Below are 24,682 nucleotides of genomic sequence, written 5' to 3' on the forward strand. Positions count from 1 at the left end.
AACTCCTCTTTCCTACTTTAATGTATACTCCAGATTTAGCACAAAGATCATGGCCAAGACAGGTTACAAGGTTAGTGCTCAATCCTCAAGTCCTTAAAAGTTTGTGATTCCAATTCAATTTTCCTTATATTATTAATATTCCTTATATTATGATAGCACTGACCAGAGAGAAAGCAGCATATAAGAATAGCTGTAGTTTATGCTTATCTTCAGCCAGAAGGAACCTCGAAGAGCTTGGGAGACAAAAGCTATGTATACCATCTGCTGTCTAGACTTCGTTTCTGGAGTATACAGTATAATTACAGCTTTCCCAAAGGTCCTCATTATTATCCAGGAACACAGCAAGCAAATCAAAAGGAGATATTAAAGTAATACATTTGGCAATGACCTATCACTGTTACACAAAATAAAGCTATCAACAATGTTCAGAGCTAATCAGGCCATAGCTTCTACACAAAAGACACAACTGATAAGCTCCTACTTAAGAGCTCCTGTTTTCCTATTCAGATTGGAGGCACTAATCATCCAGCTGCCAGACAAGGAAGGGGTGCCTGTTGTTAACATATGAGAAGGCAGCTGGACCCTAGCACAGCAGCCTTGCAGCAGCCCATCTCCTAGACAACAATTACTGGAATGCAAACAGCAGGTTTGTCATTTAAACAGGGATTATTCTACGCAGGTTATACCAGGTAGTCATTAAGACTATCTATCAGATGTCAGCTGAAGATGCCAGGGTTTTTTCAAGTGCTAAACGTCTTTAGGGAGATTAAGCATATTGATACAATTTGGAACAAATACACCCATACATTTCATACTTATATCTTTCTGTCACTGGATGGCACAAGAACAGTAACTGATGCAGAGCAAGGGCCTTCAGTATGTCATTTCAGTTTGACAGCAAACTACCAGCATTCTTCTGGGATTTTTTCCTCAAATCTTCTTATGTTGATTTCAGCCGCTCTGTATTCATTTTTAATGTTAGGCTGGGCCCACTCAAATATTTTTGTACACAAAAAGAACTTCAGAACATACAAAAATTTGACAGGTGTTTAAGCAAATTTCTTTGCAGAAAGTTCTTCACCTGTCTTTGAGTTGTGTGAAGACAAGAACACTTTCCTCATTCAGAAGATTACGTATGTTGTATCCATTTCCTGCAAATAAAAACAGAGTAAATTTTCTTTAGGAGCCACTGGCAATTTTTGAAATCTTTTCCTGTCTTCAGCCAAGTATAGTTAATTTTATATATTTTCACAGAAGGAATATTAGCTCTTAATCTAGGATGTCACTCTTACAGGCAGGTCAGTGCATTTCAAAGAGATGACAAGGAATACAGCTAGTGTCATTTACTTTGATCTTTGCTTAGAAGATTTTTACTGAGAAGAATCTAACAGGTATGAGCTCTCTGCTCTCAAAACCCACAATAAAACTTTAAGGTGACTGAATTTACTTTAATTTATTCCTACAGAAACTATCAATAAAAACTGCAAAGGAAATTTATCTGCAGATCTTCACTTGAAATTTGCACACTAACATGACCACCAAATAGAATTATCTAATAGGTTCTGAACACTGAGAATGAGCAACATCCTCACGCTCATACAGTCACACGATGAATTACAGGGATCACCTGCCACAAGCACAGCATTGCCCATCCATCCGTACTGAGACTAGCCATCAGGAAGCAGGGAAGAACGCAGTGTAGTTTCTTACGGTCACATAAAACTTTCAGCATTTTATATAATCGGCTTTCCCAAAATGCAAATGACAAAACTGTCTCTGCAGACCCACGAGACTTTTAAGATCAAAACACCAAAAAACAGCTTCGAAGCACCAAGCATTAACTGAGCAATGACTGTTCAGTCAGCACACTGTGCTGAAAAGTTAACAAGAAAAAAGTGCTAATTCCTTATTTCTTAAAGATAAGCCTCTTCGCAAGAAAGCTATACAAAAGCCCAACAGCTTCATGAACAGCCTGCTTTAACACTACTATGAAATCTCTGGACTAGTATCTTAACCCACTGAAGAACAGCCTCCCATATGGAATTCATGCCACTTTTATATCAGAAGGACAAAATCAGGTCCTTAAATTCTCAAAAAATCATATCAAGTTACAGCCTCATATGATTCAACAAGGTTGTTCGAATCTTCTACATACAAGCACAAAATATGGCAAACTGATCCAAATGGATTTTCATAATTTTACATAGGAAAAAACCAGCAAGCATATGGTGCTGGAAACAATTATATTAATTACTAGTAACATTAGCCTGTCTGTGACGTTTCCTCAACATTACACCTAGTGACAGAACCAGAAGAGAAATTTACTCTAAGAAATTTAAACCAAGAGAAATTTACTCCTAGAACTTGGTATTGTCATCAAAACTTTGAAGTCAACTCACATAAACAAGCAGTATGTGCATCCCAGCATTCAACCATTAGATCATCAATGTCCAGTGTCGTGCTACATTCCATTCTTCATCACCTTGTACTGTCCCATTCTCTATTCAATCATTCTCTGTTTGGTTTTGATTCCTAGCCTGCTAATTTATTCTCCTGCACCTCCCAACAAATGGGTTTCAGACACATGCACTAACCTGCTGGAACATAGAAGCTGTCCCCTGCAGCTAGGTGATACGATGTCTTGTGTAATGTTACCATAACCTTGCCATGGATAATATGGAAAGCCTTAATGGAAGCCAAAGGGTTCTAAGGTTAGCAACGTTTAAGAAAGATATCCAAGGAAACACTTGCATACACATAACAAAGATAAAAACCCAAATCAATCAGCAGAGCTACAATCCTTTTTCCCCATACTGATGAAAAGTAAGATGCACAACTCAAAAGGGGGATGGGGTCCAGTTTTATTTTTCTGATATTTCTATCTTGCCTGCAAGATCCGGAAAGTGGGAGCACAGGGACATACGGATTTAATACAAAGCAAAGCAGGGCAATGTGCATGCAAAGTACCTTCAGCAAACTATTCATTAATGTTTGTTTTGGGGGGTGGGGGGGACCTCTCAACTTCATATACTATTTCCAACCACCCCTACAAAGTCTATTTTATAAAAATTTTTAAAAAGCACACTTACTATTGTATCCATGTGGACAAACTGGTGCCCTTTTTCTTTATATGGTTTCAGAACTAATCTACCAGTTGCAAAAAGAGATGTATTCAAATTTTTGTATATTTCTACTGCTTCATCTTTGAAGAAGTAAGAGTGACCGCTTGCAGTGTTTATACAATCTACAAAAAATGTCCAGGAGATTAACATTAATGCTACCACATAATTACTCTTGTTACATGCTCAGTGTAATATTGTACATATTGTTTCATAACAAAAGCTAGACTCAATACTTAGCTGAAAAATCAGGACACTTCTTGTATTTCCCTCAGAACTTTGTCCAGAAGAGCAACGAATATTTCAAAATCTCACCTTTTCATGTCCAGTGTGGCATGAACATTTTTTTTTCCTCATAAATCTACATAATTCAGGAACTCCCTTGGCCACATCCATTCAACTCACCCAGATGCACTTCCTTTTTTGTTACTGGGTCCACTACAATGGCTGGCTTACACACATCAGCTAGGCTGTTGTCCAAACTTGCAGGTACCTCTTTTCTATCTGAGGATACAAAGAAACCAAAACAAAACCAGAAAAGTAATCAAGACAGATTTTAAAAAGTTAATCATTTAACCACTTTTCCACAATTCTAATGTCACACATTAAGTACTCACACTTCCTTTAATAAGTGACTAAATAGACTGAATACTCTTCCTTCAAACAAAGAAAACCATCCATAACAATTCTTTGAAAATGTCTTTTTCCTTGAAATAATTTCTGTGCGTAAGAGATGAACACTCTCTAAATCCTAAGGAATTTCTTAGGGAAATGCCAGCTATTTATCCTATGCTATTAACAGCAGTATTTACTCAAAACTAAATTCTCCGTTTGGAGAGAAGCGTTTTTCTAGCAACAGATGCTGACAGAATATGAAATACATGGTGAAGTGTAAAGAACAAGAGTTTTTGCTCAATCTATTGTAGATTGGCATCCAGAGACTTAAAAAAGAAAGCGTTGAAAAGATAAAAACGTTCAATTTTCCTTTTCTCAAGAAATAACATTATAGGAATCTCACTGTAAGTTGTAAATCTGAGAACTATTGCTATAATAAAAAGGGTTTTTCCAGAGAAAGAAATACCCTAAGAACTGATGAAAACACTATGCTTTTCAAACATAAAAGAAATGCTTTAGAATGTTCATGGCAGAATAAATATCCCAAAGCTCTCTTGCAGAATTCTCTTAAGCAGACAATTTTGGCTCTACAGTGCACAGGAAATTTCTTTAAACACAGACAGAAGAAGCATGCTAAAGGCAAGCTATAGCACTTTGTAGGCACTCATGGCAGCTTAAATACTCTTACGGCAAGACAATCAGGGGGAGGAAGAAAGTTTAACAGCTTTGTTCCAACATAACCATGTCTCTATAAAAAGAAGCAGCAACAGGTGTAACTCTATAGCTATATTCTATAAAAACAGAATTTTTATTTAAGAATTTCTGCTAGAAATTTTACTTGGCTGACAGCCCATACATGCATCACTAAGACTCAAGGATGTGAGTGAAAGACTATCTGTGAGGATGAATGTCTGTCACAGGGGAAATCAATCACTTCTGGAACACAGTTCAAAGGCACTTGAAGCAACCAATAGTTCTTGTAAGATACAGTATGAACAGTCGCTATCAGGTCAGGTTCTCATGGGCTGCAAACGATTTATATTACAATATAAACTATACTTAGATCAAATACTGATGTAGACCAGGGTCCTGTCTCCCATCAGTGGCCTAAAGCAGGTATTCCTTCCATTCCTCCAAATGCCATAATAATATACTGACATTTCAGTGGAATACTTTCTATCTTTATCCTGGAGCTCACACACTTTATTCAGAGCTATTAACTCTCCTGTTAAGTTTCCTGTTAAAGTATCTGGTTCTTCCCTTGAAAATACATAAATATTTTTATGCACAATACTCTGGGCAGGAAGCACACAGTGAGGATGACCACCTTATTTTGCTGAATAACCCAGCTCTCACTGTCTTCCCTCCACACCTTCTAGTTCTTGTGTTTAATAGAACAAGCAGAAAACTCCAATAAGATCATTTACTTCTATTTCCCTTCTCCACATTGCTCATGATTTCAGAGGTGTTTTCAGACCTCTTCTTTAGAGGCCTCCATAGTATTCTCTTCACGGCCGAGAAGTCTTCACTACAGAAGTCCTTCTAGGCTTTTGATGAGCTTTTCCTAAACCTTCACTAGTCCTACCACTTCTTTTTTTGAGTTAAGGAATACAACTTACATGAAACAAATGTAAAATCAGTAATTGGTACCAACAGTGACTGTTTTCTTCCTTATTTCTCCAATGATTATGTCAGTTCTGATTAGTTTAGTGTTAGAACCATATGGCACTTTATCTGTTTGTTAGCATTTGTTTTACTAGTTCTGTAACTTCACAGAGAAATGTTTCAGCTTCAAATAAAAGCTCTAGACAGTCCCCATAAAGAAAGGCTCTGTTGCATTAAAACATCTGCCAAAGAGCATAGCAAAAATAATTTAGCTTTTGGATTTTGATTCTTTCCTGAGAACTACGTATATATTTATTATCTACTGGCCAGAGAGTCTCTGTTTGTTTAAACGTAGATCTATTGCCCACTTTTAATATGCATTGTTCTCAAAGCTCTCTCTTCATCTACCATGTTGTGGTTTTGTATTTAAACTACAACAGCTTGAAGCCCCACTAAAACCTTTCGCTGCATTTTCAGATGTGTTATTACAGGTATCAGCAAAATGGCTACAAGTCTTTAAACCTTAACTGTGAAAACTAGCATCATGATCTGAATACAAAATAAGTACAGTTCAGTCTCTGCAGCCCCTGCTTTCTGGGTATGTCCAGCATTTCTTTCTTTCTTACGCTAAGTGAACAATTTTACAGGAAGAATGTACAGTATTGCTATAGATCCAGTAGGAACTGGTTTTCCCTCATCAGATCATATTAATAGATTATGTCATAAAACTATTTTCACCCAGAGAGAGAACTGAGTGTTTACAGGAGAAAAATCTTAGAACGGTAGAGCATTTGACTAAAGAGACTTTTATAAGTATCCAAAGGAAAAAAGTCTGTGTTCCTACTTGTTTTATTTCTTTTCTGCTTGGGAGAATCCTTCCTCCTTTTACTCTTCCTGGGAGATTCTGTTTCTGGATGCACTAGTCCACTAATCACATGCCCTCCTGAAACAAAAGGAAGTTAAATAAAGTCCACTAACTCACAGTAAATTTAAAAGAATATAAACTTGCACAACCAACCAGCATTTCGATTGAGAATACACTTCCTCGATGCTGATCTTTTCAGATCACTTTAGAAAGCTAGAATAAAAAAGCTTTTCAACATTAAGTACTTTGGACCACAATGCAACTTCAGACATTTTGAAAATTATTTGATCAAATTTCAGTCAAAGGACATTTCAGAAAGCTATGACTTGCAATTAATTTTTAAGACAAAATATCACTTTTAGGGACACAAAAAAATACTATTTTTAAGTGAATGAACTAATTATGTAAGGACTAAACTAGGTTGAATTGAACAAGATCTATTTTCTCACTTAGGGTATTTAACACTGAGATGATAAAATGTTACAGTATCTGCTCTGGAAAACAATTCTCACACAAAAAGAAATGCTCCAATGAATGACCCAGTAGATTGTCTCTTTTTCCAGTATTATACACAATCTCTGACGTTAAAAACCCACTAATACAGGGAAACTGTTCAGTTCTTCCTTTAACAGTGAAGGCAAAAGTACTCAGAGTGCGCTGCTGGTATTACTTTCAGCTGCCACAGGAATGTCAGAAGAGGACTCTGTGGAGAGATGGCTAAGTAACTGGAGACCACAAATAACCTTTTTTAAAAAAGTTACCCAATAATAAGCATCTCAAAGCTTGCACAGCACATGATCAACTCACAGATTTCTCTTTTCTGCTCTATCAGAAGGAAGCAAATAAGTATTTTGGAACTAATACCTGAAGGCTTCATAGTATAGTTTACACGCTTGCCTCTCCAGTATTCCAGAGGTCTCAGCCGTATCCTTTTTGTCCGACGAACATTAGGTGTGTTGGAAGGCATTACTGATTTGAAGGATGAAGTCATTTACATTATGTATGAAAGCAAAATTCAGAGACAGAAAATATTAAGTATTTCTTCCTCTTGTTCTGTACCACAAGAAGGCCTGTACTTCCCAGCTGATATTTTTATCACATTGTTATCATGACAAGAAAAAAGGATTCAAGTATTGCCAAATGCCTTCTTTTCCATATATCAGTATTTCATTCTCCTCTTTCTTAAGCAGTCACCACCTTGAACTGACATTAGATTTCATTCTATCCATCTTAGTGAACCACTGATACACAGACATTAGGAGCTCAAGCTCAAGGACAGCAAACATGCTACATCTGTGAAGACAAAGCTCTGGACAGACTAAGAACCCTGCCTGAATCTGGGGGATTTCATTAGTAACCATGAAAAGCCACTGCCTCAGTTATGGGAAGGGGGAGGGTAACAGAGACTGCATAAGTACATCCTTCTCTTCCATATTCACAAGTCCTGTTTCCAGGGTCCAGAAGAGCAGGACTTTTGCAAAAAGAAACTACACACATTTCCATGATTTCTTAGATATTTATCTTTAGACGTACTAATCACATAGTCTCAACTTCAAGTTGCGTAAACTGCCATATATGAATACAGTATGATATTTTAGTTTTTTTAAGAAAGAGTAAAAGCCCCTTTTACTTGCCCCAAAGACAAAAGATCTTTTGTTGGGAAGGATGAAGTAGAAAGACCTTGTAAATATGATGGTTTAGATTCTGGGAGTGTGAGATCAACAAGTGAGATAGAAATGAAAGTGTGAAAAATATGGGATGTTAATTCATGTTCTTATAGGTTATGACATATTAAAACTATGAAAATCACTGTATATATGTGTTATATGAGAATATAAGTTTCAGTCCGCCTTGAACATTTGTTAAGACAAAAAAAGCAGGCACCACCCTGGAATTTAACATTCAGAAAAGGGACAAAGGATTTACGGGAAAAAAGGCTGTCTCTGCAGCACCAGGAGAAGACACATTAAGATAAGCTATCAGTCTTCTCCTCCCTGGATGGCAGAATCATCAGATCATTGTCGTCAGCCAACACCCTCATCCCAGCATCGGAGAGGAGCATCATCATCCACGTCTCCGGAGATGGACTTTTACCATTCATCAGCTAGGACATCTATACCCTCACGGGAAACCAAAAATTGACACCTCACAAGAGAGGAGGAACTCTTTTCAGGTAAGCCGGAGACAACTATGAATTTGAATAACTAGCTTGGACACAAAGGGGCTATGAGGAAATTTTTGCAAGAGGCGGAATAAAGTGTATAAAAACTAAGCCCCAAACAAGGCCAATTCGTGAACCTAGGGGGGACGGCAGTCGGCCAGGTACTGCGTCCCGGTTCACCCTTGACATTTCCCAGGTAAAAATAGTCAAGTATCTCCACTGTGGGTGGTTTTGCCGAAATTCTGTAATTCGATTGTTTTGTTAATAAACCAAAAATCATAATTTTAATTGGAATACTGTATTGGCATTTATAACAAAAGCAAGCTTTGAGATTTAGGGTGTGGGGTACCGGCTATCAGATAGTGAATAATGGTGTGCCAAGCTGAGGGCCATCTCCCTTGATTAAACAATACCCTTCTGCTTGCCTTAGGTAATGGGACATTTCTATTGGCTGTATGTGAATGTTGTTATCTTGTATTAGATTGGTTGGTCTAACACAGACTATTCAACTTGGAAAGATATTTATTGTACAGTATCCAGAACCTCCCTCTCTTTTGCCCTTCTCTCTTTTCCCTCTCTTTTCCATCTCTTTTCCTTTCCCTCTCTTTCCCCCCTTTTTTCCTGTTTTCCGTCTCTCCTGGCCTGCTTTAGCTGTGCCTAGCAGCTACAAGCAAGGCCCTCACAAAAAACCACGTGCTCTGCCAGTTATTTTGCTTATAGAGATACTTTGTTGCCGACTCCGCAGTCACGGAGAAGCTTTTACAGATCTCAAAGCAAATTAATCACAAATATTTAAATGTTAAAAATGCTAAATACAAAACAGTTGCTGAAACAGTTTTTGAAGGTAGACAACTAAAGTGTAGTGCATAAAATAACCATGAAGCCAATAAAAAACATCCACAATGTAAAACAGACAAGTACAGGACTGCAACTGACTACATGCCCATTGTTCCATCCTATCCAGACTCAGACCACCACAGAAGACAGGTTATTTGCACCCTCAGTTTTACTGTATAAAACCAATTCAAACTCTTACTGTTCTCACTGAACACTAAGTGTTTGTCCTAATTCAGTTTTTTAGGAATACGTTCAGGGCATGTAGCTGGGTGTGGAGCTGCAGTGCCAGCTGTTGAGCTCTGGGTGGGAGCCTCAGGCAAGCTTTTATGAACTGATGCTGACCCTTTGCACAGCAACAGGCATGGGTACTGATGGCCCAGCCCAGTGACCGGACACTCAGGGACACAGCAGGAACCAAGGACTGAGGTGGAAGGGCCAGCAGGACCTCAGACTGTCAAGAACACAGAATGTGAGGGTACAAAAGCCCAGACAGTCCTTTGTTCCAGTTTAAGCTGTTATTCTGTTGCTACACCATAAAATTATTTAAAGGAACCAGAGGTCTGAGATTCTGCTATGGGAAACCCAGGGTCAAGCCAGCAAGGAAACCTTGTCTGGTCGTGAAGGGAGTCAAACGAGGCACCTGTCAGGGCACTGGAGCCACCCACTGTAAAGGGGGATCAGTCCCATGACTTAAACACCGTGGTGGTGGGAGTGTTACTGCCAGAGTGGCTCCTGGATGGTCAGACCTGAAAGTTTCCTTAACACAGGATCATGAAAAACAAAAGTGTGGCAGCTAAAAAGACAATTGCTGAACAGTGCAATAAAAAAAGAAACACCAAAAGTTTTAAAAAATAACTTTAAAATTAAGAGAAGGGCTGTACCTGAAGAAATAACAAACCCATTTCTAGGTGTTTGCCTGCGTGTCCCTCAGCAATGTTTACATCAAGTTGAAAATGTATTTGCGTTTACACACTTGCATTATATTTTAAAATACTCTTACCTATTTTATGCCTTGCCATTTCGTCTGACAACAGATGCCTTAATTTGGGATTCAAGTCTTCAGAATTATCTGAAAACACATTCAAAAACCCCACCATCAAAGGCATTTATTATTCCTGACTTTTATTCAATATGCCAACTAGAAGCAACCAAAAGTAGCACAACTAGAAGTCCCAAGGATAGTGCTTCCACTAACACCTTTTGCTACAAACATATATGAAACTCAATGTAGATAAACAGTATCTGTAATTAGTTTTAAACAGAGTAAACTTAAAAATTACTTCAAAACTATACATTCAAGTAAATACTCCTCAGACCTATCCCTCTTGATAAAGTGAACATTAACAAATTATAAACTATATAATTTTATTGATCAAAGTGCAAGGTCATTCAAATGACCTTGTATCATTTGTATCATTTGTATCACTCAAACATAATTTTAGAACAAATTTTTTACCAAAACATACACAAAAATAGATATCTGAAGAAAGTGTTGCATGGACTAATAACATTCATGTCTGGCTCTGAAACACTAATGAAAAGACTTCATATCTCCAGGGCTCACGTTCATTACAACAACATGTGGAACTTGTGCAGTAAAATTTACCACTGAAACCAACCAAATAGTAATAACCCTTCCCACACAAAACCCCCAAACACACAACCAAACCAAACAACTAACAAAAAACACCCTAACACAACAAAGCAAACAAACAAACAACCCCACTAACACAAAAAAACCAAACAAAGCAAATAAACAACCCTTCCCAAAATCCACTAAACCAAAGTATTCTTTGGTGAACAAGCCATGGTTCTCTCAATGCTGTAATTTGGCTCAGGTTTGCCTGAAGTGACTGCATACAGAACCATCACATGGCAACACAACAAACTGGTGCAAACTGAGCCTGAAAATTTTGTTCAAAGTATTTTGGTAAGAATAACTTTATCCTGGTAGGCAAGATGCCAAACCATGGAGGGCTGTGTTCTCCAAAAGCTAACAGCATAAAGCTGGCATGCTGTACTGCACACTTGGCCAGAAATGTAACCACAGCCAATAAAGTCTGCATTTCTTGTGCTGGACAAGCTGAATACAACAGAAATTACTGAACTGTCAATTACAATTTTTAAGAAGCTTATACATAAAATGCAAGGAAATACCAAGTTTAAACATTACCTGAAGATATATCATCTTGTTCAGAACACTTAGTGGCAGAAGAAAATTTATCACAATCTGCTAGAACAGGCCCACTGCAAAGGAAAAAAAATATACCTGCTTGAACATGTTAAGCGTCAAAGGAACATTACAGCACTACCAAGAACAGCAAATTTAAATTTTTTCCAGATCAAGTGGGCTGGATTTTACTTTGCTTTTAAACAAGTCTATACCAATTAGACACTGAAGTAAATGACTACTCCTTAGAAATTACAGGTCAGACGTTAATGAATTACTCCTCTACTCAGTCATCAGGCAAACAATTAGTGTTGACATCTCCCCTCTAAAGAAGTTTCCTAAACTTTTGCTTTTTCCTCCATTCCAGAACAGACCTTCTCCTTGCCTCTGTAGCATTATCTTATAATTTTCCATATACCATAATTATAGAAGTGCTTTTAACAGTTGTTTTGCATACTCTAAGGAAGGACAGTAAAATAGCTTTTAATATGTAGTCTGTCATGAAATCTCCCCCACAAAATGACAACAATTTACACATATACCTCCAACAGAGATTCTCAATAGCAATCAAGCCACTTGTAACAGAACTTCTACAGCCTTAGAATCTGTACCCTTGACCTTCCTTCTTCCCCCATATGAGGCTGTGCTTTACTGCTTTTGCTGTGCCTGTGAAATTCAGGTGTTATCCACCTCAACTCCAAAAGATGTATTTCAATCACCTAGGTTAGCAAACCTACAATACAAATTTTTCTAAGTCAGCCTGCAGAAGGTTCCCTTAGAATTAAAGCCCTCAACATCTTCAGTAGAATGACTGCATAAGAATTTAATAAATTCACAGACTGCCACTCCTGTTTGCTTTGTTATTAAGTTCTCATTAAGATACACGCCTATGTACAAAGACTTTGGATTGTAGATAGAGTTCTATACCCTACTTGACATCAATTTTATTAGTGCTGCTGTCATCAGTTGTAGGAGCACTGGTCTTTCTGTTCAAAAATTACACACTAACATGGAAGCAACCCTCAAAGGAAAGAAATCTCCAAAGGCACGAAGCTTATTGTGACCCTTTATTCACAACAGGAAGAAAATCTGTATGACTTTATTATTTGTACTAGCACAGTATTTAAAGCCCTCAAGCAGAATCACAACACTGTTCTACTCTGTGTTTCACCAGCAGGGCACAGAACACAGCAGCTGTACCAGCTGCCCAGTCTCAGGGGGTCTCAGTGGGGGAGAAGTAGGATTAAATTAACGTTTTTCATACAACTCAGGAAATTACCTTTCACAACTCCCAACCTTCTCAGCTACAAGGGAATCCCTAGAAAAGAAAAAACTATTCTTATTACATTTGGTATTAAGCAAACTTAATCAAAGTAACCTGTAGGTCAATAATTTTATGTCCTGAACAAAACTATAATAAAGACATTAAAAAAATTAAAAAGCAATGCAAAGTCTAATGATTATAAACCAGGTTTTAGACCACTTGAACTTAGTCTTTACATTCACAAAAATAAATATAGCTGAAGAATTAAATGCTCTATTTTCCAAATTTATTCTTAAAAAGGAACAAACTTGACTGGTTATTTTGTGAATGGTGGGGTTCTGTCAAACTGGATCTACTATGCAAGTCTCACAAGATCACTTTAACTAGAACAAGTTTCCTCATGTAGGAGACACTAAATATGGCACCCAGCTTTGAGAAAAGAATGTTGATTAAACTGCTTGGCTCTCTATTAACTATTCAACCAGCCTCAAACTATCACATACTTTAACTGGGTCATCACAGCTTAAAAAGTTGACAAGATGTGCTTCATTATCTACCAAGTTTTGCACCACATTTGTAAGGAATCACTTAGAAAGCTTACAGTGATCCATGCTGGCTGTCATATTTTCTTTTATTACTTTTTGTTTTCACATCTGATAACTTCTGTTTTTTCCTTGCCACGTCTTGTACAGAAGAGCTGTCAGAATTTGTTTCAGACTCAGTGTCTTCAGGGCTTGAGCAGAGAGCTTTGTTGGTTCTACGTGGAATCTTTTTGGGTGTCTTCCCTGAAGACTTGGCAGACAACCATTTCTTTTCAGGATTCTTCACACTCCCCATGGGATGCTGGAGTGCTTTTAGAGGAGTTCTGTTATTTGCACCACCAGGTGACTCTGATGTGTGCAATACATTTCTACACTTTTCAGACTTAGTCAACTTCTTAATCACAGGAGTCTCTAACTCCTGATGCAAGGGTGTGGTGCACACTTCATTCAATTCCATAGGCTCTCTTTCAAGCTCTTCTTCACCAGGTTCACTGTCAGAACTCTCCTCTCTTTGTAACTGAAGCTTTTTATTACTACTTTTCTGGACAAAATTTTTACACTTCTTCCTTGGATTTAGTGTCCCTCTCATAGCTGCTTTGACTTTTCGAAGTTTCTGCTTAGCAGTTTGTTTCTTCTTAACTGAATACTGAGAAGCTTTAGAAGTCAACTGCAGATTCTCGGAAGACTTGAGAGACTTCCTTAGTGACACAGTCTGCTCTTCCTGATGCCCAGATGAGAGTATAGGCAAATCCTCACTTGGCAGCATCTTTGTTTTACACTGCTCTTCATCAGATGGTTTTGTTTCCAATCCAGACCACGACATCAGTTCTTCAGCTTCTGGTTTCCAGAATGTGTTCTTTTTCTGTTTTGGAGAGCCTTGTCTAAGTGCATCCTCTTCAGTCTTCCCTGAAGACACAAAATATTTGGACATTAATACCTTTTCCCACTAAATCTGAAGATATGTGGTGACATCTGAATGAAAAAAAAAAAAAACAACAAAAAAACCCCACACACACCAAAACAAAAAACCCCACAAAAACAAAACAAACAAACAAAAAACCCCACAAAAAAACCTCAAAGAATCAAAATGGGGAAGAAAAAATAAGGTATCACAAAACTGGTTTTATCACTACTGGCTAAAAGAAGGTTTTTACTAAACTATAGTCTATAAAAAACTTTTTGGTGTATTTCCACTATTTCCTAATAAAAAAAGAGTGGCAGAAATGTTACATTCAGTCTGCTTTCCAGTTTTCAGTGTTTTGTGCTACAAAATCCTTCATAAATCATTCCTAAAACTCAATTCCCTTTCTGTTCAAAGCACATAACCACCTTTCTATGGCGAGAGGAACAAAAGCTTGTTGAGTACCTACCTTCTATGACTCTTCATAAGAAAAGCTAATATTGCTGATTTAATTTTTAATATCCTAACAGGAAAGAGTGTGGTAAAAAAAGTGAAGACAGTCTCACTGCCTCTCTGTCTCACCCAAATCTAACTGTGCAACTGAAACACCAAAAGGGAATCCACTGATGTCTATCATCTGCTTTATAATAATTTCCTTATAAACCACCAGAAAAAAATCCAGTAATGTGACCTGGAAGTAAAAGTCTGAAGAGCTGTTAAATAACTTACCCATATGAGTACTCTTTTGGCTTTGAGATGTAAGGACGTTTTCTTCACTATTACGGATTGAATCTGACTCTGATGTTTCTTTGAAGTCAAAAGCTCCAACATCCAAATGATCCAGTTTCTGTTTAGAAAGTGCTTTAACCTGTACTTTTCTGTTCTTGACTTTCTTATTCTGTGTCTTCTTCTTTTCAGAGGGCTGAGGTTTAGAAATGAGAGCTGCAGAGCCATCTTTTTTTGATTTTTTGTTCTTAGTGGGTATCGAAATCCAAGAAGTAGAAGACGCATCACCTGATTCATCAATTAAAAATTCACATTCATTTTCTATTTTTATATCTTGATGTTTCACAGGACAAGGTGATGGTGGTGATATGGAGGTTGAATATCTAGGGAATGGAGAGAAGAAAACATTCATATCATTCAGGGTTGGGAGAAATTGACTTTCAGTCTTCCAAATCTCCCAACATCTGACACAGCACAGAACATTCCTTGGAAGAATTATTATAAAGTTCATTCATTGTATGTTCCATATTAAGCCTCCAAACAAACCTCTGTCCAAATGTTCTTGGTGCTACAGCTGCTAAGATAGCTGAAGAGAAAGTCTTCACTGTCCGGGCAGATGATGCAGTGACATGTTCTGTTCCTTGCACAGGAACAATCTGTTCATCTCTCCCAGGCTGAGGTCCTTTCAAATTTTCAACTTCTCCACCACTCTTTGCTGCAGCTGGTGTATTCCAGCTATCAAATCGTAATCTATGAATCAGAAACAGCATTCAAACATGTTGCTATAAATCCTGAGTTCACAATAAAGTATTGTGAGGATGAACAGATGCTCCTGCTGACAGCATCTCCCTTTCTATGAATGAACTTCCCTTTGGAAACTTGCTGCAACATAGGTTAGCAGTAGTACTTTCCAGCATAGTAGCAAGAGTCCACAGGCAACATGGAGTCAGCATGTGACTCTTGATCTGACTGCTCAGAAAGACAAATTCCTAATTTTAGGAGAAGGCACTTGAGAAATTATCAGCTGTCCTATACAGTAGGTGCACCGTCTTTCCAATCTCATTCCATCAATGGGATCAATGTCAGTCCATCTTTATGATCTACCCCAGAGATTCAGTTCTCTACAAAAGCAGAACAGTGGCCAAGACACTGGCCAGTGCTGCAGTTCAGCTTCAGATCTTCCAGCAAGGAGATAATAATCACAACTGAAGCTATTTTACTTTGTATAAAGTATTTGTATATTCAGAGCAAGAGGAACAATGACTGCTCATTTCTGCTTTAACAAATCCTCGTTAACTTTTAAAGTCAACACTGTCAATATGATTCACTTAAGAAGTCTAGACAATCTGAGAAGCCGATACTTCAGTGCACATTGCTGGAAATAAAAGAGTTTAAATCTATTTTGACAGGCTTCCTTCACTTGAGTACCCCACTTATCACCAGAATATTAAATAAAAAATAATTCTGCCCTTTCTAAACCCAGAAGAAACTTCCTAAAAAGCTCGGAATTATTTTTTATGAGTTCACAATCCAAACTCGATTTACCTTGAGGTGGAGGACACAAATGTTCAGCTCTATGTTCACACAACTATGTTCAGCTCTACTTACTTAACTACAGGAGAACTTTTGGCTTTCTCCACAGGAAAAGGTGATGCAACAGACCCACGATTATTCTCAGAGTCCAAAGGCTCGGCTGGATGCTGGCACAGTGCTTCAACGTCTTTTAATGTATTTTCTTTTTCACTTTTAGACACAGGAGACTCTGTGTTTTTAGAAGCAGCTACGTAATCGTGTGTTGCAGGCTTCAGGTGTGATCCACACAACTGTCCTGCAATACATATAGAACAGGTTTCATTCTTTTACTTAAAACGTTACAAAATTCCAAGAAATAGTTACTTTGGAAACCTTAATTCAGTAATAGTGTGACCAACCTCTGCTGTTGACTGCTTTTAGTGGTGATGCAGGTGAAGGTTCTGCAGACTTACAGGCTCTTTTTACAGAGTTGGGTGACCCTGCCTCGGGCTGTCATAGTTGGTAACAAATGATGAGACAAAGTAAAATATTTGATAAAGCAACAGTATTTTAACAGGAATATACATTTCTACAGAACATGATATAATCTCCTTCCCTTAATTCATACTCATTCCAATCACAGTTCTATTTTACCTAAACACTTTCTGTGTAGAAAGTGTAAAACTTTCTAAAAGTAACTGTAAATTTCAAACAACAGGTAAAGCTGAGTAAAAATCCATATGCAGCTTTAACTAGACATCCTGCTAATCTCGAGGTCAACTACCTATTATTGTCATTACAATTAATTCATTTAAACTATTTAATTACCCTTTACTAAGCCAGGCTGAGGCTTAGCAAGAGTTGATTTGACATTATAGTCTAACATCAGACTAAATTAAACAAACATCATGATAAGGTTCCCTGTTCTAAACCCTGCCATTAACAGAATATCCTACTTAAAAGAAAAAAGTAAAATCAAAACATTAAAATTAAATATACAGTCTAGGTTATTGGCATCATCCTCTCAGGCAGCACATTAACAAGGCCTTCAACTTGCTTCCACTCATCAACAAAGTTACAGACATATGAAGTTATTGTACAGATAACTATCAGGAGTTAACCATCTGCTTTTCTACCTGAATCACCTTTAAATTTAACTGTCCATCTGATAGCTAAGAACTGTGTCCATATATCTAGCTAAGTGACCACAACCAACTCCAGTGGAGTCCAAGACAGCCATACCCACCATCAGCAATAAGGCAGCATGCTTCAGTCTGAGACTATGAGAAATTTAGCTATCCTGGACAAAAAGCTGAAGAAACTTTCATAAGTAAAAACCCAAGAAAAAAGCTATTAAATAATTCTACTTATAGAATATTTACTATTAGAGCACAACAAATGCCACATTTTCAACAACTATTATAGATCATTAAATTACAGCCTATATTCTTTTTTAAAGGTGTTCATCCAGAACTAAATGCTACAGAATTGAACTTGTACCCACATGAAACTGTACCCAGTGCTACCCTATGACACTGACAGAACTTACCCTTTGTCTCTGCACTGAAGTCCTCTTCTTTTTTTCCAAAAGTAAGGTGGAGCAATTTGGAGAGTTCATTGGATCACTGCTGCAACCTATAAAGAAAAAACAGTAAATATGGGAATCTTGGAATTGTCCAGGTTTCATTTATTTTAACAAGTTCTGTGGCTTATTAAGGTAATGTAAATCCAAACAAGAAAGGAATCAGCTGCTTGAGAAAGAGATTATAAAACAGCTAAGACACAGTCTGTTCTTAAAGGGTCTGTTAACAGGGTCTGTTCTTAAAGCACCCGGAGAAATACTACTTTTATCCATTTTATCCCCATTCTTTATTTCTATCTACTTACTACTAAGTATAAAACAAGGAAGAAAATACCTTTTTCTTTTATCAGTGAATCAAGCAAAATACCAAACAAGAACTTACTTCCAAAACAATCCTGTATGAGTTTCAGTACGTTTTGACCTGGCTGTAGGTCAATCTTATTTCTAGAAAGAAGAAGGAAAAATATTTTCAATCAAAAATGCCAAATGCTCTTATCCCACATGTTAAAGTAGCAAAGTTTTACTTCTTAATATTTTAGGTTATTATTTTCCCTATACTTCAACATATTTTTACCTACCATTTCCACGCATAGATATCTGCAAAGAAATTTGTCTAAGAATTCCAAGAATAAAGGCCTCACTGCCACAGATTATAATAAGAATGAAGAATTCTCTCTACATAAAAGAAAGCATGCAACTACTGCAACAGCCCTGTGATAAATGACCTTTAGGCTGACTAGGGTCTCACTGGAAATAAATAATTTTTTTATAAATCAGACCTTGAGCTACGTTGCCTGCACAATGATGCAGTCACAGCAGACCTAGAAATGAAATGTGCTGCTGCACATCTATCCCCACATACACAGAGTCACCCTGTAAAACAAGCTGTTTCCGTGCTTATACAGAAGTTTCAGCAGCAAGGACTGGCTTGAGGTATCCAATCCATAAGCAAGTGAACAGCTCAGCTGGTTGGGTTATTATTTCAAACCAGCATAAATAAAAAGGGAAGTGAGTGATTCATCAGCCAGACAGTATTGATTAAAACCAAAGTAACACTAGAAATGTCATGGAGTACTACTCCCATAATAATCATTATATACCTTTAAAAATAACTAATTGTGTAAATGTGGCAAGCTCATGAAACTCATGCCCAAAAATGGATTTCAGTAACAAAATCTTCACAGACTCCTAACATGCATGTAAAGAATGTCACAGCACTGCAAGTGCTCAAACTCATCTCTAATGTTTACCAGCAAGGTCCAAATATGCTGGAACTCTGCATGGGCTTCATTTCTCTAGTCCTTGAAAGGCAACATGTTTGCACAGGCTACTGTTTCCCTACTCAGCCAGCCCAGTTAGGGGTACCTTAGGTACAGCTACACCACAATCTGCTGCCTCAGCAAAGGAAAACCTTGGAGCCTTATCCCCCCCACCAAGCTTGTTCCTCTTACTACTAAGAAATACAAGAAATTTGAGCAACACCATATGATCAGTTTAATAAGGTACATCATGTAGTTTTGACATCTAGCTCTCAGATAAAAATCAAGGTAAGCTTTTCAGAATATCAGAATAGGTGTTTAAATGCAAATTACCCTCCTCCATGGCAGAATCTCGCTCTGTAGCTTTTTTTTAAATGATTCTGTGAAGAAATAAGAATCAATTTTTAGTAAGCACGATGACACCTGACAGAAAAACAAGATCTTGAGGATTCTTGAGACGTCTTAAAGTAGTGGGAGAGTGGGAGTTATTGCAGCATTGTTTTTCTTGCCACAGTACCTCTTCATACACTTGAAACCCAAGTATAACCAAAGTCATTCAAACAGCAGACAGGACTCCATTCATTTTCCACAACTAGAACAGTAATAATTCAAGCAGCAAATTCTCTGTGTAATCAAATAAAGCTGCTGATCTGGGAACCAGCAAAGGTTGTAGAGGATAAAATGGGAAGAAAGGGCAAGAAAGAAAAATTTAACAGCAAAGCAGAGTGCAGTTCTTCACAAATGTGACAGGAAAGCATCTCGAAAAAATGTAAATGTTTAGCTGAAAAACAACTATAAGCTCTTCCTAATTCGTGTAAATTTAAAGAGTATATTCAGCGTGGAGATTATCTAATCCTGACACAAGAGAATTCAGCACGTTTTTCTGAAGTTTGCAGTACTCACAGTATTTTGCACTTCTTTGTGATGCCCCTTTGGATCTTACTTATGGTATCAAAAATAACCAAATTCCATATGGATTAATTTCACCGCGAATTTTCAACATAGGTTTAAAGTGGCATAAGGAAGTTACAGGTGACGCGGGAAAACACCTGACCAAAAGTCACCACTTCAGAAACTATGCATAACCACACTCCGCAGTCAATCCGGCACTCGAGCTTTAATTAAACCCCCTTCTCCTCTGCTCGCAGCAGAGCGCAGCATAATGCGCTGGCAACTGACCTTGTGCATTAAAGAAATTAAAAATTCCTGTCACGGACCTAAAAGAGGCTTTAACCAATCATTTATTATTGTGTTCGTGTCGCGCTACACAGGAAGAATTTTAAAACTTAAGCACGATTCTAGCGTGCCTGCACGAGTGTCCTGCCCTTGATGTGCTCGCTTGCCCGTGGAAGCCGGCTCTCCAGAGGTAGCCTGAGGGGACGGGATCTGGCACAGACACATGTGCGCTGAGGGGAACGGGGCTCCCGATAGACCAGCCCTCAAAGCACAAATGTCTGTGCCAACAGCCCGGACCCGGAAGGGAGCGCGGAACCCCAATTCCAGCCTCGCTTTCTTCAGAAGGAAGTGGAAGACTGGCCCCGTTCCTCCCCTCAGGAGCGCGCAGAGGGCCGCGCCTCCGCGCTACGGACGGGCCCGGCCGCCGCCCACAACAAACCAAACAGACAGACAGACAGACAGACAGACACACACAGACACGCAGACACGCAGACACACGCAGACACACGCAGACACACGCAGACACACGCAGACACACGCAGACACACGCAGACACACGCAGACACACGCAGACACACGCAGACACGCACAGACCGGCCGCTCCCGCGCTCTCACCAAGTCCTGCGCCATCCCGGACCAGGGCCGGCGCGCGCCGCCTTCAAACCTCGCGCGCCTTTCCCGGTGGGCGCGCGCGCACGGCCGGAGGGCGGCAGCGCCCCGGCCACGCCTCCCTGGCCCCGTCCCATTGGTCAGCGGCCGCCGCGCGCCACGCAGGGACGCTGATTTAGGCGCGCGCGGCTATCGCGCCTGCGCAGAAGCAGCGGCTGCGCCCTTCCCCTTTGTGCGCAGTTTTGTCTGAAGGGACGGGCGGTGAAAGCTTCTCGTTGTTTTATTTCCCCCGTGGGAAATGCCAGTTCAAATATTCGGGTTTCCAAGCGCTACAAAACATCTTTTGTCATCACGGGGCGTTTCAAATTTTCTTTAAAATTCTACTGAAGAACTCAACAACGAGCAGAAAACAACTGCTGGAGAACTTAAGGCCGCAGCACCTTACATTGCCAGCAAAACACTGCCGAAAAATACAGTTTTAAGTGATGCTATTTATCACATGCTTGTGACCGGAACATCAGGTCTCCTTATTCCTTTCTGACCACTAAGGGAAAGGCCCATTATATTTTAAAAGTACATTGCAAAGTGAGAAGTTAGAACTTCCTTTCCATGAAAATAGTTCAGATCATTTTGTGAAGACGGTGCTGCTCAGTATGCATGGGACCAGAGTTGCAGCTTTTCCCCTATTAAACTGAAATTTGTATGTTGCTGGCAGAAGCGGTAACTCAACACTTCTTCCCTCTCTCTCACCTGTGCCATACAAAAGGATACACTTCAGCAACACAGTTCTGCTGTTAGCAATGCTGGAACTTAATGGCACCTTTAAGCTCAAGCCTCAATAAGCTTTGTGGACCATGGATAAGCACCTGCACCAGCTACTTCATCAGCCGCACACGATACCTTTACTAAAATAAATATTCAAAAAATGGTCAAATGTATCAATCTTTGGACAAAAGTTTAAATTGCTGCACCGTGCTGCCCGTTTGCTTTCTGTAACTGCACAGGGATTGATAAACTTTCAAGTTAATTTCAGCTTTTGGCTGAAATTCAGCTCCTTTCTTAAAACAACTGGCCTACATACACATTGTTTCAAAGACATAAGGAAAAATTACAAAAATTAAGATCATGAACTTATCTAAAATCTTTACTTGTGTTTGATGACAAGTCTGACAGATGTATGAACTCTCTGCCTAGTTCAAACCCATATTATTTCACAATCTGAGAAGCCATGAAGAGGTGACAGCCCAGCCGGTGCCAGAGTTGTTCTTCCTATGTACAACTATTCTTGAATAGCTTTGTCTTTTTAATAAGCAGTCACATATTTCACCATACATAAGAAAAGAGTAGGAAAATAATATGGAAACATCTACTTTTTACTTGTGGTATAGATAATAAAAGCTTAAATCCATCTGATCTATCAAAGCAGTCTTGTTAATAGTATTGAGATTCTCACACAGAATCCTAACTACTCCTAACGTTAAAGAAACATGTTGACTAACCAGAGAAGAGTTGATCTGGCTGCTTAATGCTTTGCATGCACAAATTAATTAACTGCATCTATTAAGAGTGATAGAAAGCTGGTGCAAATATGAGAAACCCTTCAAGAAAGCATTTGAGTGAGAAGGGTCTTCATTGCTGATACAAAATTTCATTGCTGCAAATCAACTGCTCTCTCAAAGAATAACATTTTGAAAGAAAGCTATTTGAAGTGCTCTAATGGAACGACAGTTCTTCATTGTTGCAGGAAGACAGCAAGCTTTAGCTGCTCCACAGGAATTGTGCATCAAACAGACCTAGACAAACTCAAGCTTTCACTGCAATGAACAAAAAAAAAAAAAAAAAAAAAAGAAAAGAGAAAGAGAAAATGCAGTTCTCTCTCAGATTCCAGATAATGCTACAAGCCTCTAGCATGTTAGCGCTGTAGCACTGTGACAACATTGGACATCTGGAAGATCAGCACCCCAAAATTCACTTGCCCAGTCTGACACAGCCTTTTCAGTGTGATCATGCTGAACACCTGCAGAGACTTTGGATAAAAATCAGGGACAGATTGAGAAACAGGCTCTATCTAACACAAATTCACACTGAATCACTGCAATCCACAATCTTCCATATAAGCACCTTCACTCTCCGTATCAGCAATGCAAAAAGGTTTAAAGCACAAAGAACAGTTTTAACAAGCCACTTGACATGCCAAGTTCTTCTACAGAAAGTCCTCTCAAAGTTACTAGTTGTGAGATTTCATCTAGATTCATTTATATCCAAAAATGTTAAAGGTGTGCTAATAAATATCTAGAGCCATTGTGAATTTTTAGTTTTTCCATAACCAACTTTTTAACTGAGCAGAACCCATCCACAAAGCATCCATCTGTCCAGCAGACACACACAGTAAGAGCAGCATAAAGATACAGCCATATCTGTAAATTCTGGCTGTGATCCCTGCCAGCCTTGACCTGGTCTTTTTACAAGGCTCTCAAAGGTGTACATGTTGAGGTTAGTAAAAGCCATTGCATGAATTTTATTTGAGTTTACTTTAAACCCTGAGAACAGTCATATGGCATTCTAGAATGGTTCAGAGACTTTACTATTTTAAAATGCTGCTTATTTCAAAAGTATAAGCATGATGTTAACACCACACAAACGTAACAGTGTACTTACTCAAAGTTTTTCATTTGTTTCGCAGCCTCCAGCTGTGAGAGATGACAGTGTTTTTAACTGGAGCTAAACCTTTAAGTGATTAGTGACCTTAGCACTAATTAGTGACATCACTAAATTAAATGTGGAGACATCCCTAAAGCTTAATAAATTATGATTGAGGATAAACAGCTAAGTTGTTAGTAGCTTTTGCAAGAGCTGCAGGACATAATGTTCAATAACAATCTCTAAAGCTGAAACACATGAGACGGTATTTCAGTTTGTAAGTTTTTATTCTAATCTTGCCTTGCTCTACTATGATGGCAAGAAGAAAAGAAGTACTACCTCAAGGATCCAGTGTTTAAATGAGTTAAATGACAACAATAACACACCTCTGCCTTACCACAGCAGCAAAACTAGTCCATAATGATTTCCAATTAAGCAGAAATGTTATAATTAGATATCCCAATAACTGACCAATGAGGGTAAAAACCTCACTGTTCACTGCAGTTCAGACTAGTTCTGAGGACAGGTGTACAGCACAACAAGTTACTATAGGGAAATGGTACCAAAAGAAGCAGCTGAGGTAACAATTTGCTATGACCATCCATGCATATGACCAAATACCATGCAAGAGGTATTTGTCTTTTCCTCCCTTTAACATCATCAAGTGCTACAGTGATTTTAATTTGGTGAGGGCAGAAAGGCTCAACCACATTTTCTCTTTGTTGAAGACCAGGTTTTATTGTTGAAAGTGCTAATTCGGATCCCCGATAGGTTTTCCCTTTTCCCATACTGTAGTATTCCACAAAGAACAGTCTTAGTGCAGATAATCAACAATTCCAGCTCTCTGGACTTCAGGGGAGTTTTGACAATTTACACCCCCTCCCTATGTTTCCATGCTGAGACTGACACAAGATAGCTGTGCTGACCACGGCACCACTAACCAGCCACACAAATGGGAGTTTAAGCCTTTCAGAGGGATTAAATCTCATGTGTAGATGGCAAGAATGGAATTCTTGTTTAAGAGTGAAGTAACATATGAAATGAATTTGAGATGTTCTTAGAACACCAGGAGTATCATAAAATGGTGCTTTTCCTATTT

General features: G+C 38.6%; 1 protein-coding gene across 2 annotated transcripts in view; it reads right to left on the reverse strand.

The window, feature by feature from the left end:
• Window positions 1-21,053, reverse strand: part of CENPC (centromere protein C) — a 29,826-nt gene extending 8,773 nt beyond the window's left edge. Inside the window, exons 1-18 of one of the 2 annotated variants that reach the window (XM_063423332.1) lie at window positions 20,950-21,053; window positions 19,492-19,538; window positions 18,282-18,343; window positions 17,867-17,952; window positions 16,737-16,827; window positions 16,414-16,633; window positions 15,352-15,555; window positions 14,809-15,188; window positions 13,238-14,084; window positions 12,652-12,690; window positions 11,376-11,449; window positions 10,203-10,271; window positions 7,069-7,173; window positions 6,184-6,282; window positions 3,525-3,623; window positions 3,090-3,244; window positions 2,595-2,685; window positions 1,082-1,151 (exon numbers count right to left, since the gene is read on the reverse strand). In XM_063423332.1, coding sequence (XP_063279402.1) covers window positions 1,082-1,151; window positions 2,595-2,685; window positions 3,090-3,244; window positions 3,525-3,623; window positions 6,184-6,282; window positions 7,069-7,173; window positions 10,203-10,271; window positions 11,376-11,449; window positions 12,652-12,690; window positions 13,238-14,084; window positions 14,809-15,188; window positions 15,352-15,555; window positions 16,414-16,633; window positions 16,737-16,827; window positions 17,867-17,952; window positions 18,282-18,343; window positions 19,492-19,538; window positions 20,950-20,964 — 2,753 coding nt within the window. In that variant the 5' untranslated portion in view covers window positions 20,965-21,053. The remainder of the gene's footprint in view (window positions 1-1,081; window positions 1,152-2,594; window positions 2,686-3,089; window positions 3,245-3,524; window positions 3,624-6,183; window positions 6,283-7,068; window positions 7,174-10,202; window positions 10,272-11,375; window positions 11,450-12,651; window positions 12,691-13,237; window positions 14,085-14,808; window positions 15,189-15,351; window positions 15,556-16,413; window positions 16,634-16,736; window positions 16,828-17,866; window positions 17,953-18,281; window positions 18,344-19,491; window positions 19,539-20,949) is intronic. The other variant, XM_063423333.1, reaches the window with a different exon arrangement.
• Window positions 21,054-24,682: the final 3,629 nt, after the last annotated feature.

This window comes from Prinia subflava, chromosome Z, assembly GCF_021018805.1.
Source record: "Prinia subflava isolate CZ2003 ecotype Zambia chromosome Z, Cam_Psub_1.2, whole genome shotgun sequence".
NCBI lineage: Eukaryota > Metazoa > Chordata > Aves > Passeriformes > Cisticolidae > Prinia > Prinia subflava.